We start from the raw sequence: 12,287 nt of genomic DNA, 5'->3' as shown, positions 1-12,287 counted from the left end.
CGGGGACCTTTTACCGAGCCGCAGGACATGAGATGAGATGTTTCAACCGAATCATACGGCGGGATGTCAAGTTGCTGTGGGCATGGAACCACCGCGGCAATGTCATGACTCGGCTATGGGCGGGTAGGGGTCGGCGGTCAGGGGAGGTCGGCCGTCGACGAAAGCCTCGTGAAGAAACAATGAAGCGATACACCTCATTAGCAGTATCGACTAGGTAGCTGCAGTCGATTTGCTGATATAAAGGGTAGGTATCGTTGCTATTCGCGCCAATAATGAACTTACCCACTTACCCAGCAGCCCGTCTGGGCAACCAAGATGACACAGCAAATTATTGAAACGCCAAGAATAATGTTTCAAAAGACATCGTGCCATCTCAACTGTCCAGCGTTTGATGGCCCGGTCGACACGAGAATGGGCCGGTTGAAATGTTTGCGTTCGTCGCCTAATTTGACCATATGCCGAGATGATCACCGCCAAAACCTGCCATTCCGAGGCGAACCATATATGACCTGCGTCCTATAGGTGTGCATTCGTCCAAGTGTTTCTAATTAGGTACTGTTGTATGCACTTCAGAATGTCTGGTCGAGGGTCCGACAAGCTTTTGTCGAGTAGCCGGGCTCCTCGGCGTCCTATACCCCCCACTCCGTCAGACCATCATGCCAAGGCAGGACCGGACAACGAAAGCAATTTTTGGCAAACAAGCCTCCCCAGCTGAGGAATTGACACAGAAATCGTCGGAGGTCGCTGGGGCGCCGGGGGTCGTGTGCATGCAAACCGGTGGGCCGATGAAACGGCAAGGGTACTAGTTTGCCTGATCTGCGCAGGGGTCCGGATTTCTCGCGCGAGACTGGCCGCCCCGGCGACAGGGCGCCCAGAGTCCCCCGACTTATGTACAGAAGCGCTTCTTGGCTTGGTATATAGCTCGGCTGCGCCTGCTGTTTGGTGACGGATCTGCTTGTCAATCCTCTTGGCATCTTACTAACTTTCTCTACCCGTTTTTTCTAATAACTTTTTGTGGTGGTTTCCACTATTTTCAACATCATGTTGCTGGGTTCTCTTCTTATTGCAGCACACGGTAAGTCTCTTTCCACGACAACACTTACACCATAGATGTGTGTGCGTGTGTGTGTGTGCCATGGAATGATGACTAACGACTATCTTCTCTGCAGCACTGGTTGCGTCCGCTGATTCCACCTCCGACTCCGAGCCGCACTACCTCGACTTCAGCCGCATAACCTACAAGCGCGCCGACGCCGCCGTGCCCCTGCGCATCCTGCCGGTGGGCGCCTCGGTCACCTTCGGCGTCGGCTCGACCATGGGCGACAGCTACCGCAAGGACCTGCTGGACCTGCTCAAGGCCCAAGGGACGACGGCGGAGATGGTGGGCTCCAAGCAGAACGGCAAGGACTTCGCCAACAACCAGGTCGAGGCCACGTCCGGCTTCGTCATCGCCCAGATCGCCAAGTCGGTCAAGACGGCGGCCCCTAAGTTCCAGCCCAACCTGGTCCTGCTCGACGCCGGCACCAACAACTGCAACAAGGGCGGCGAGGTGCCCGACGCGGGCAAGCAGGTGGCCGCCATGATCGACGACATCTACACGAGCAGCCCCGGGGCGACGGTCGTGCTGGCCACCGTCCTCGCCAACAAGGACGCCGCCCAGGACAAGTGTCGGCTGGGCGTCAACGCGCAGTACCAGACGCTGGCGGCCGACCTGGCGGCCAAGAAGGCCAAGTTCGTGCTGGTGGACATGCGCTCGCCCGAGGGCCCCACCACGGCCGACCTCAGCGACTCGCGCCACCCCAACGACGCCGGCTACGCCAAGATGGCCGCCGTCTGGCTCAAGGGCATCCAGGAGGCCCAGACCAAGGGCTTCCTGACGGCCCCCGTCGCTGCCGCGACTTCGGGTTCTTCCAACAAGGGTGGCCAGCAGGGCGCGGCCAAGAACTCGACGACGCCCGCTACTGGATCCGGAGGAGGCAACAAGAACAATGGCGGCAAGAAGGGCGGTCAACAGGGTGGGGCCAAGAACGCTACCCAGCCCGCGACCGGCGGCTCCAAGAACCCCGGCAACGGGGGCCAGAAGGGAGGCCAGAAGGGCCAGCCGGCTAAGAATGCGACGCAGCCTGCCACCGGCAACAACGGCGGTCAAAAGGGCGGCGCCGCCGGCGGCCAGAAGCAGAACTCGACCAAGGGCGGCACTCCCCCGGTGAAGGCGGGGTCCTCGATGGCGTACGAGTTCCACAGCTTCATTACGGTGGGAGTGATGGGGACTGCTCTGTTCTTCCTGTTGTAGTAGGAGCCGAGGAGTTAATAGGAGGCAGCAAGTTCGTAGCCGGAGCTTCTTCCCAACCCAGTCTAGGCTACTCTGTCCATTTGTATTTGCGAACAGATCTTGGTACATATATAATTCGATTCGACTCCAACAGCAATAGTGTTAGTGATTTCCGTCAATCATCTTGCCGCACGAAGTGTAATGGAGATATGTGCCGAGCCTATAGAATACCTAGAGGATGAGGATTATGCGCTTGCCAATCCAACACTGGTCCTCACAACCTCAGCCGGCTTCACCGCCAAGCCCTCATCCTTACTCCCGTCGCCAGCATCCTCCCCATCCGCCGCAATTGGCGGCCACCTCCGAATCTCCTTCATCTTCTCCGCAAACTCGACCCGCTTCCTCCGCCACCGATCATCCACCCCCTTCATCCCCTCGTACCCCAACAGCGCCGCGTCCCGATTGACCCACCCGAGCAGCTCGTCAATATACTCCGTCTCCCGCCCCCACAAGCTATGGAACTCTTTAGTACTATTTTCCACGTACATCTTCGCCCGGCGCCGCTCGTACCCCCGCCGCATCCCCGCCTCCGTCGGCAGCGCGGCCCGACCGGACAGGACCCGCGCCACGACCTCGGCCTGGAAGTCGAAGAGCGAGAAGGTCGAGATGTGGTACGGCACCCCGACGAACGCCAGGGTCGGATCGGGCATGTAGAAGACGTCTTTGTGCAAGTTGTGCGTCACGCCGCCGTCGGCCGTGATGACGGTCTCGCCGCCGGCTTCTTCGAGGGGCACATCGGGGGCTTGCAGCCGCGGGCCCAGGAAGGGGTACGAGGAGAGGTAGCCCGTCCCCAGCACGACGCGGTCGACGTCGCGGAGGCGCGTGCCGTCGTCGAGGACCACCTCGAAGGGGATGGGCGAGTCGTCCGGCAAAGCCGCCGCGCCGGAGCTGATGCCCTCGTGGGCGACGAAGCTGTGGATGCCCGCGACTCTCTGCGCGCTCGCGGGCAGCAGCGAAGCGGGGAGGTCGAACTTGCCGCCGCGCGAGCTCTGGTAGATGTGTTTGGCCGTGGCCTCGCTCTCGCGGGCGATGTCCAAGGACGACACGCCGGCGCCGATGATGAAGACGTTCTGGTCCCGGAAGATTTCCGGGGTGCGGTACCGCTTGGAATGCATCACCCGGTCCGGGAAGCGCCGCTTCAGGTCCTGCAGGCCGGGGATGTCGGGGACCCGGGGCTCGTGGTAGTGGCCGCTGGCGACGACCACGGCGTCGAACTGCCACGTCCGGTCGACGAACTGGAAGTCGGTTTCGCCCGCCTCGAGCCGGACGAGGGTGCGGCTGTGTAGGGTCCATTGCGCGGTGCCGGGGGCTTTATGGACGAATTCCACGTTGGTGTCGTATAGAGTCTTTTCCTGCGCGCCAGTATGCTCGGCCAGCCGTTGTATGTACCTCTCCAGGTGGTCCTGGCTAACAAAGTCTTCGCTCCCTTCTGGCCATTCCAGCAGAGTACTCCTCATGAGCGAGGTGGGCACATTGTTGCGCAGGCCGACATAGCAGGGCCCGGATGGCGCGTGGACGATGGAAACCTCGTCGAAGCCGGCTTTCGGGGGCGCGTCGTGTCCATTCAGAGGACCGCTGGGATCGACCTCTGGAGGGGCCGGCGGGTGTTCGTTGGGATACGGGGGCTCCTGGGCCGTCCGGGGGTCATAGTGCCAGACGCCACCGGCTATGCTCGATCGCTCAAACACGGTCACGTCGAGCCCGTACCGGAGGAGATGGGCGGCCGAGGCGACCCCGGAGATCCCGGCGCCTATCACGGCGACGCTTTTGATATCCCGCAGCAGCTGGGCCTCTTGCGTGACGGAACCCATACCGGAAAAGGCACGATGTGATGGTATCTCTAGTGTCGGTTAAATTACCGATGCTGATAAGAAATGAAAAAAAGAGCCAAAAACAAAAAACAAATCTAATCAAAGCTAGTTGAACGGTATGTTTGAGTAAAGTCAAATTAAAGATGGGAGCACCTTAGCTTAACTACCTGTCACGCAGAGCGAGTCAACAACGGAACCAAAAAAAGAAAATGGGATGGCAGGTCCTTTCGTACGAGGTACCGTGCCCCCCGCCCTTATACAACAACGGCGCGGCATATTGCATCAGTATTCGCCATCGCCCATGCTTCTGTCTGCACGATGTCTTTTCTTGCTTGATAAGCCCGTCGCGGCCGGGGAAATCCCCCAGTTCCGATCCCCCGCGCGTCACACCTAGGCAGCTAGGAGAGCTATGAAGCAATATGCACCCTTGATGGCGTGCTCCCTCCCAGCCCCCCCCCCCCCACGCCTTCTTCTTATCTGGGACAGCCGTTCTTTGCAATGTGCGAGCCTGGGTGTTTTTTAACGTGCCTTGGTCTATGAGATTTATGGGGCACTTTGAAGCACTTTTCAAAGATCAGGGCCGATGATGAAAACCTAGTACAATCTGAATTACGTGCACAGAGGGCGAGATGGGGGATCTCCTGAAGACCATCATGACACTACAAATGGACAAGATTGTGGGGGATTTATGCCTCTTGTGAACTCATGTTGGTCATGAGAAAAGCCATCATCCCACTGCTGGAACATGTGAAACGAACCATCTGATCTACTAGAAATGTGCCATGCCATCGACATAGGCCACTCACTCACTGGATGGTTGATATCTAGAGACTGGTCTAATTAAGCCTCCACCGAGCCCCTCAGCGCCTTCTGCGCCACCTCGCGCCGATGCAGAAACCGGATCAGCAGCGCCATGCCAATCTCGCCCACGTTGAGAAACACCGTCGTGATGAAGCCCTTGCGGTACCGCGGCGCCTCGACCTGCTGCCAGACGAGGAGCGGCAGCCAGGCCTGGACCACGTACGCCATCTCGTTCATGCTCGCGACGACGAGGGCGCGCTCCTCGTTGTCGCCGGCGCAGATCTCGTGCGCCCACGCGAACGCCAGCCCCGAGACGCCCCCGCCCATCATGCCCAGCACGTAGCACGCCCACTTCCAGCCGGCGGGGATCCGGTCCCACGCGGCCAGGCTGGCGTTGAGCACGATGAGCGCCGCGCCCGCGAACACGATGGGCGGCCAGCGCGCGCCCCGGAACAGGGCGTCCGAGGACCAGGCGTAGAGCAGCGTGAAGACGACGGCCACGGCCGAGGCGAGGGTCGGGTACGAGTTGACGGCCGCGACGCCGTAGCCCTCGGACTTGAGCCAGAGCTGGAAGGCCGGCTGGCCGCCGTAGCCGCTGCCGTTGTTGAAGAAGATGTAGAGCAGCGTCAGGGCGTAGATGTGCCACGACGTGAATATTCTTTTAAAGGTGGCTTTGTTGTAGGACCCTCCCCGGTCGCGGCCCGCGCGGCCCTCGAGCCGCATCCGCGTCCGGGCCAGCTCCCTCTCGGCGTCGGTCAGCCAGAAGGCGCGCGTGACGTCCGGGACGTCGGGCATGAGGAAAAAGCCGACGGCGGCGACGGGAAGCGAGACGACCGTGTTGATGATGAAGAGCCACTGCCAGCCGTGGAAGCCGTGCTGCCCGTCCAGCCGGTAGACGGCCGCCATCAGGTAGCCCGAGAACATGGAGCCGATGGAGCCGCAGGCGTGGAAGATGCAGGACCGCTTGGCCAGCTCGTCCTTGCGGTACCACGACCCGATGACGTACTGCATGCCCGGGTAGAAGCCCGACTCGGCCAGCCCGATGAAGAAGCGCAGCACGTAGATCTGCGTCGCGCTCGAGCACTGCGTCAGAAGGATGGTCAGGACGGACCACGTCACCTCGCAGGCCGGGATCCAGATCGAGGGCCGGACGCGGGTCAGGAGCATGTTACTGTCGGAAGGCAAGGTGAGTGAATGAGTCAAAGGGTGATATCAGATCACGGTCCAGTTGTTGAAGGGCTTGGCTCACCTGGGGATCTCGCCGATCACGTATCCCACGGTCCAGCACATGGTCATGTAGTTCAGCTGGTTCCCGTACAGGCCCAGGTCTTCCTTCATGCCGCTGACGAAGGCGCTGCTGACGTTGACCTGGTCGAGGTACTTGATGAAGTAGCCGAGGGACGCGAGGGTGAGGATGACGGCGTCGAGCTTGTTCAAGAAGCGGCGCTCCTCGGGAGACTTGTCGAACGTGTCCCACACGTACGAGCGCCATGTCCTGTTTACTTCCTTGGAGACTGGGATCGGATCGGAGTTAACGTCACTCCCGCGAGTCGACTCGTTGGCGGCGACAGGCACCTTCGTGTCCGTTGGAATGACGGGATCCTCTTTGGAAGCCATGATTGTCAGAAAGATTTCGAGTCGGCTGATGTCTTAGGCATACCCAGTGCCCAAGAACACGACTTTCGCAAGATCTATATCTCTCCCAATCCGACTCACCGTCCCACCATGCCGGATCCGCTAGTGCTGAGCTCTCCTATCTTGCAGATGCAAGTGCCGCCGCAAGCTCGTAACACGCAAGGGTGCATGGCGCAATTTGGTGCAAGGACTGTGTTGCTGCTGCTGCTGGCCATCTGAACCAGCAGCCGCATGACTCGCTCACGGCAGCGGACTGCATGAAGAGGCGTTTACTTGCGCCGGGAACATCAAGAGCGGTTCGATGGAGATACGCTGTCAATTTGTCCGGCATGCGGCAAGTTTGCTACGTCCGTGGAAAGTCCGCCCCTTTTGGGCTGAGCGCAGTGGGCGCCGAAATTGATTGCTCAGCAAAATCCCCGCGAAACCGGGTATTGCAGTGCTTTCTGTCGCTATGTCATGGTGCCTGTCTCCCCTTGGGGACCCGCCATCGCGCTTTCCCGGTCGTGCATGGCGTGCGGAGATGGTGGTGATGACACCAGTGGTAACCCCAATCACGCCATACAACCCGGCCAAGATGCACATATCACCGACGACCCCCAGAACAGCGATTGAGTTCGCCATTCGTTTTGCATATCACGAATCGACATCACACGCCAATGAGAGACGGTGTATTATCTTTTGCTTTGGACATCTTCTTATCGGTATGCATTAGGCGTGTCGTCGTGGTGCTTGTAAAGAGGGGGAATTACCAATCCACAACCGCGGAGAGGTTGCAGTCCTGGGATACACATCTTTCTCAGATCCGATTGATTGGGTATTGGCGAAGGAGGAGAATACCCCCTCATTGATATTGGCAATTACAAATGTATTGAGTCGAGCAACTGTGTGCCCGCAGCTGGGCGACTTTGGGGAGATCTTGGCTTCGTCGTCGATCCGATTCATTATATTAGCACTCGAGATTCCCTTGAACACTATTTACATGTTAAAAGTATCATGGTTAGATCTTAGTCTAAAGTACCCAAACACTGCTAGAATCCCCATTTTACCCATCCAAAACCCTTGTTGTGACTGCCACCATCCAAAATGGCCCCCGCCCCCATCGCCGACCACATCGTCGACGTCGCCCCGCCCATCAAGGACACCCTGGGCCTCCCGGAGCCGACCCTGGCCCGGCTGAAGAAGGGCGGCGTGGACATGTCCAACGGCTACCCCTACCGCCCCTCGCGGCCCCTCTACCTGCAGGACGTCCTCCGGATCCGCAGCGAGCCGTGGGAGCACCGCGACGCCGGTGCGCGCGCCGACAAGTCCAAGAGCGCCCTGCTGTCCGCCGCCAGCAGGGTGACGGACCTGACCACCCATATCGGCACCGAGATCGAGGGCCTGCAGCTCAAGGACCTGTCGGACCAGCAGAAGGATGAGCTTGCCCTGCTCATTGCCGAGCGGAGCGTCGTCTTCTTCCGCGACCAGGATATTTCGCCGCATCAGCAGCTCGAGCTGAGCAAGTATTACGGTGTCCCCGAAGTGCACGTGAGTAGCCAGCCAGTCTAGTCCGGTTTTCTCTTATTATTTCCCCTTTTCCTCACTGACATGGTCTAAAATGACCCAGCCCCAAGTCCCCCAAGTCCCCGGCGAGCCGGGCGTGTCCGTCATCTGGCCCGACCTGCAAGCCACGGAGCGCAAGGCCGACTTCCGGCACCCGGGGGGCGCGTCGCGGTGGCACACGGACCTGGTGCACGAGCTGCAGCCGGCGGGCATCACGCACCTGCACAACGACACGGTGCCGCCCGTGGGCGGGGACACGCTGTGGGCGAGCGGGTACGCGGCCTACGAGAAGCTGAGCCCCGGCTTCCGCAAGATCATCGACGGCAAGCAGGCCGTCTACCGCTCGGCGCACCCGTACCTGGACCGGGACCGCCCCGAGGAGGGACCCAAGTATGTTGAGCGAATTCATCCGCTGGTCCGTGTTCATCCGGCCACGGGCTGGAAGTCGCTGTTTGTCAACCGGGCCATGACGGACCGCATTGTCGGGCTCGACCGCGGCGAGAGCGATGTGATTTTGAATTACTTGTACGACGTCTACGAAAAGAACGTCGACATCCAGCTGCGGTTCAAGTGGACCCCGGGCACCAGCGCCTTGTGGGATAACAGGTAAGCCCAGAGTCCCCGCTCCCCCCTTTCCCCTAAACCAACTACGATTGTTGCCCGGTGCTGATCCAAGAGACAGAATCACAATCCACAACGCGAGCTGGGACTATGGCGGCAAGTACCCGAGGCACGGAACACGAGTCACGGCGCTGGCTGAGAAGCCCTACTTCGACCCCAGTGCGCCGACGAGGCGTCAGGCCCTGGGGTTGCTGGATGAAGGGGAGCTGGTTGACGATGGGCCAGCGTAAACGGTTGGTGTTGGGTATTTTCCCAAAGGAACCAAATTGACGATGGACGCACAGTTGGGTGATACGAAATTGTAATGAGGGTTACGATAATGAGATGAGGAAATAGGACGCAGCCTGTCTGTCACATGCATACAAATTAGCAATAACAAACGATTGCACCGTCAATGGTCAACGCAGAATGCCATTATTACATGAGGCATTGTTTTCAATCATCACCAGCTCCAATACCACAAATTAATTTTGCCCTGTGTGTTTACGCTTGTCAGCTCTCGCGCATGCTAGACTCACATAGTTTCCCATGCCCAGATTAGACGAATTACTGTCATGTCCGAGGGAGGGGGCGCGGCGCATCGCCTGGTTTGGCCGTGGCGGCTTAGGGAGCGTTGCTTCAAAGTATGATTATTTATATTTTCGGGCAGCCACAACCGAGAAAATAACAAAAGGGGTAAACACCATGGCGGTGGCGGTCACCGTAACTTACTTTGGCTACCTCAGGCTAATTCCCAATACGGCGGTCCCCTGTGCGACGGCTAGTTGCTGAGCATGCACTATCAGGGGCTAAAAATAGGCGAATTCAAGCCTTTTCTGACCAGACTAGCGGACAGGGCGAAAGAGAGTTGTGATCTTCAACGAGGAGCGTCGTACGTCTGTTGGCAGACATGGGAGAGGCGCAGAGTAGAGGGTCAGCAAAAACATAGGGCATGGGGCTGCGACGGGACATGTTTACCATGGCGCAGCTCGAGACCGCTCTAAGGTGCGTAGCCCAAAGCCTCCGTCGTCTTCACTCTGTGTCAACAACCCCTTGTGTTTATATAGGGGCGAGGGCCCGATGCAGCCCCCAAGGAAGGTTGGATCTGTATCAGTCAAAACTCAACAGTCAGGACAATCGAATCCTGAACCAACAAGATGTGGAGCCTGATTGCAGTCGTTTCGGCACTGCGCCTGGCCGGGGCAGCATCGATCCCCCAGGGGGTAAAACCACGATATTGGCAGCAGACCTCTGCGGCTGATGCTTGTACCACTCTGAACCAAGCCATACAGAACAACCCGCAAGGTAATCCGATACCCGGTCAACTGGCGCAGGACTGCCTGTCGGACCTTCCGTTCGAATCGGACACGGCCCGCCAGTTCCTCGCGGAACTGCGCAAGTACATCCAGTTCCAGTCCACCCTCGAAGCCCTCGTGGCCCCGCCCAAGACCTACCTGTCCTCCGCCACCGACATACTGGGCGGGCTGGACAAGATCGCCAAGAAGTCCTACACGAGCCAGTACCAGTTCGACCTCGACCTCCAGAGCCTGATCAGCTCCGCCAACGACGGCCACTTCTACGCCTGGCCGTGCTCCACCAGCATCTTCTCGTTTGGCCGCGACGCGAGCTACCAGATGGTCTCCGTCTCGGTCGACGGACGCGCCGTGCCGCAGCCGTACATGTCGACAGACGCCGCCCTAATCGGCTCCAACACCGCCGAAATATCCGCCGTCACGACCATCAACGGGCAGAAGGCCGCCGACTACCTGAACAACGCCGCCAGCCACATCACGAGCCAGGATCCTGACGCGCGGTGGAACTCGCTCTTCCCCTCGCTGGCCCTCCTGGCCGGCGGCGCCAGCCAGGTCGCCGCGCTCGGCACCTTCACCAGCCCCGGCGTCTGGCCCGGCAGCAACAGCACCCTCGTCGGCTTCGCCAACGGCACCACCCTCTCCATCGACACCCTGACCAAGGCGCCGCGGCGGGGCGTCTCGACGACGGCCGAGGGTGTCTTCGAGCAGTACTGCCTGCCCGCCTCCAAGACGTCCAAGCGCGCCACGCGCACCAACGGCGGGAAGCTCAAGAGGCCCTACGAGGAAGAGGACGAAGAAGAAGCCGTTGACGGCAGCAGCGGTGGGGCGGAGAACGACGCGCCGCAGGCCACGCCCTCGCCGTCGAGCCCCGCGCAGTACCCGCCGACGGTGGTGCGCGACCAGTACAACCAGATGAACGGCTTCTACCTCGACGACCAGACGGCCGTCATGTTCATCCCGAGCTTCAGCAGCGAGGGGCAGCCCGACGGCTCCTCGGCCACCTTCGCCAACGTCGCGACCAAGCTGGTGAGCGACGCCGTGAAATCGGGCCGCAAGCGCCTCATCATCGACGTGTCCGGCAACGGCGGCGGCGACATCATCCGCGCCTTCGACCTCTTCCGCCTCTTCTTCCCGACCGACCTCCCTTACTCGGCCACGCGCTTCCGCCGCAGCGACGCCACCAACGCCATGGCCGCCATCTTCGGCTCCGTGGACCCGCAGGACAACGCGGCCGTGTACCCGCTGGCCTGGCGCGGCCAAGTCGAGCCGGACCAGAAGACGCGGTTCGGCTCGCTCAACGACTTCCTCAACGCCGACGGCGCGGCCCAGCTCGGCACCTCGGTCTCGGCCCTGTACGCGAACCGCGACTACGCCGACACGTCGACGGCGGACGACCCCATCCGCGGCTACGGCCCCGTCGCCCAGTCGCCGACGACGCCGCCCTACAGCCCGAACGACATCCTCATCGTCGGCGACGGCGTCTGCGCCTCCACCTGCACCACCTTCGTGAACCTCATGACCAACGTGGGCGGCGTCCGCACCGTCGCCTTCGGCGGCCGGCCGGGCCCGGGGCCCATGCAGATCATGGGCGGCGTGCGCGGCGCCCAGTCCCTAGAATTCGACAACATCTACACCTCCGTCAACCTCTCCAACGCCCTGCTCGCGGCGCAGCCCAACCTGCTCTCCCCCGCCCAGACGGCCGCGTGGCAGGCCGCCCAGCCCCTCGCCCTCGACGCCTTCCCCCTGCGCCTCTACGGCGGCGGCGTCAACTTCCGCAACGCGTACCAGCAGGGCGACGACGCCACGCCCCTGCAGTTCCAGTACCAGGCCGCCGACTGCCGCCTCTTCTACACCTACGCCGACTACCTGCACCCGGCCACGACGTGGCAGGCCGCGTCCGACGCCGTCTGGGGCGGCAAGGGCTGCGTCGAGGGGTCGACGGGCGCGCCGGGATCGCGCGCCTACGCGGCGGCGCACCCCAGCTCCACGGGCAGCGGCGGGAGCGGTGGCGACGGCAAGAAGAAGAATGGGGCGACGACGGGCCGCCAGCATGCCCACGGCTCCCTGGGGGCCATGATGCTCATTTCGGCGGTGGCCTGGTTGTTGTGAACATTTCGTTTCTGCTGGGCAGGGAGGGGTTGCTCCAGTGGCTCGGGGAGGAAAAGGTGGTATTGCATGTTCTACACGCCCAAGCTACGATTTGTTGATATAGATTTGTTTAATTACGACGGCGCTCCTTGATATGCATATGCG

The 12,287-nt window shown here is 60.7% G+C and overlaps 5 protein-coding genes across 5 annotated transcripts; 3 read left to right on the top strand and 2 right to left on the bottom strand.

Annotated features, from left to right (window-relative positions):
- Nucleotides 1–1,041: 1,041 nt before the first annotated feature.
- On the top strand, nt 1,042–2,293 carry PG985_005154 (Esterase- SGNH hydrolase-type; the record flags this gene model as incomplete). Its single annotated transcript, XM_066824923.1, has 2 exons — nt 1,042–1,075; nt 1,170–2,293. 2 exons carry the CDS (start codon nt 1,042–1,044, stop codon nt 2,291–2,293), a joined length of 1,158 nt encoding a protein of 385 aa, XP_066688083.1.
- Nucleotides 2,294–2,517: 224 nt separating this feature from the next.
- PG985_005153 (uncharacterized protein) lies at nt 2,518–4,143 on the bottom strand (the record flags this gene model as incomplete). Its single annotated transcript, XM_066824922.1, has 1 exon — nt 2,518–4,143. The coding sequence occupies one exon, from the start codon at nt 4,141–4,143 to the stop codon at nt 2,518–2,520; it is 1,626 nt and encodes a 541-aa protein (XP_066688082.1).
- Nucleotides 4,144–4,983: 840 nt separating this feature from the next.
- PG985_005152 (major facilitator superfamily transporter) lies at nt 4,984–6,561 on the bottom strand (the record flags this gene model as incomplete). Its single annotated transcript, XM_066824921.1, has 2 exons — nt 4,984–6,115; nt 6,194–6,561. The coding sequence occupies 2 exons, from the start codon at nt 6,559–6,561 to the stop codon at nt 4,984–4,986; spliced, it is 1,500 nt and encodes a 499-aa protein (XP_066688081.1).
- A 1,101-nt stretch (nt 6,562–7,662) lies between these two features.
- Nucleotides 7,663–8,972, top strand: PG985_005151 (uncharacterized protein; the record flags this gene model as incomplete). The annotated part of the gene is made up of 3 exons (XM_066824920.1): nt 7,663–8,106; nt 8,186–8,727; nt 8,804–8,972. The coding sequence occupies 3 exons, from the start codon at nt 7,663–7,665 to the stop codon at nt 8,970–8,972; spliced, it is 1,155 nt and encodes a 384-aa protein (XP_066688080.1).
- A 906-nt stretch (nt 8,973–9,878) lies between these two features.
- Nucleotides 9,879–12,143, top strand: PG985_005150 (Interphotoreceptor retinol-binding; the record flags this gene model as incomplete). Its single annotated transcript, XM_066824919.1, has 1 exon — nt 9,879–12,143. The coding sequence occupies one exon, from the start codon at nt 9,879–9,881 to the stop codon at nt 12,141–12,143; it is 2,265 nt and encodes a 754-aa protein (XP_066688079.1).
- Between the last annotated feature and the right edge of the window lie 144 nt (nt 12,144–12,287).

Source organism: Apiospora marii (assembly GCF_038362585.1).
Source record: "Apiospora marii strain CBS 49790 chromosome Unknown utg000003l_segment0_segment0, whole genome shotgun sequence".
Taxonomy (NCBI): domain Eukaryota; kingdom Fungi; phylum Ascomycota; class Sordariomycetes; order Amphisphaeriales; family Apiosporaceae; genus Apiospora; species Apiospora marii.
The sequence above is the reverse complement of the archived record's forward strand: the minus strand, read 5'-3'. Positions and strand labels throughout refer to the sequence as shown.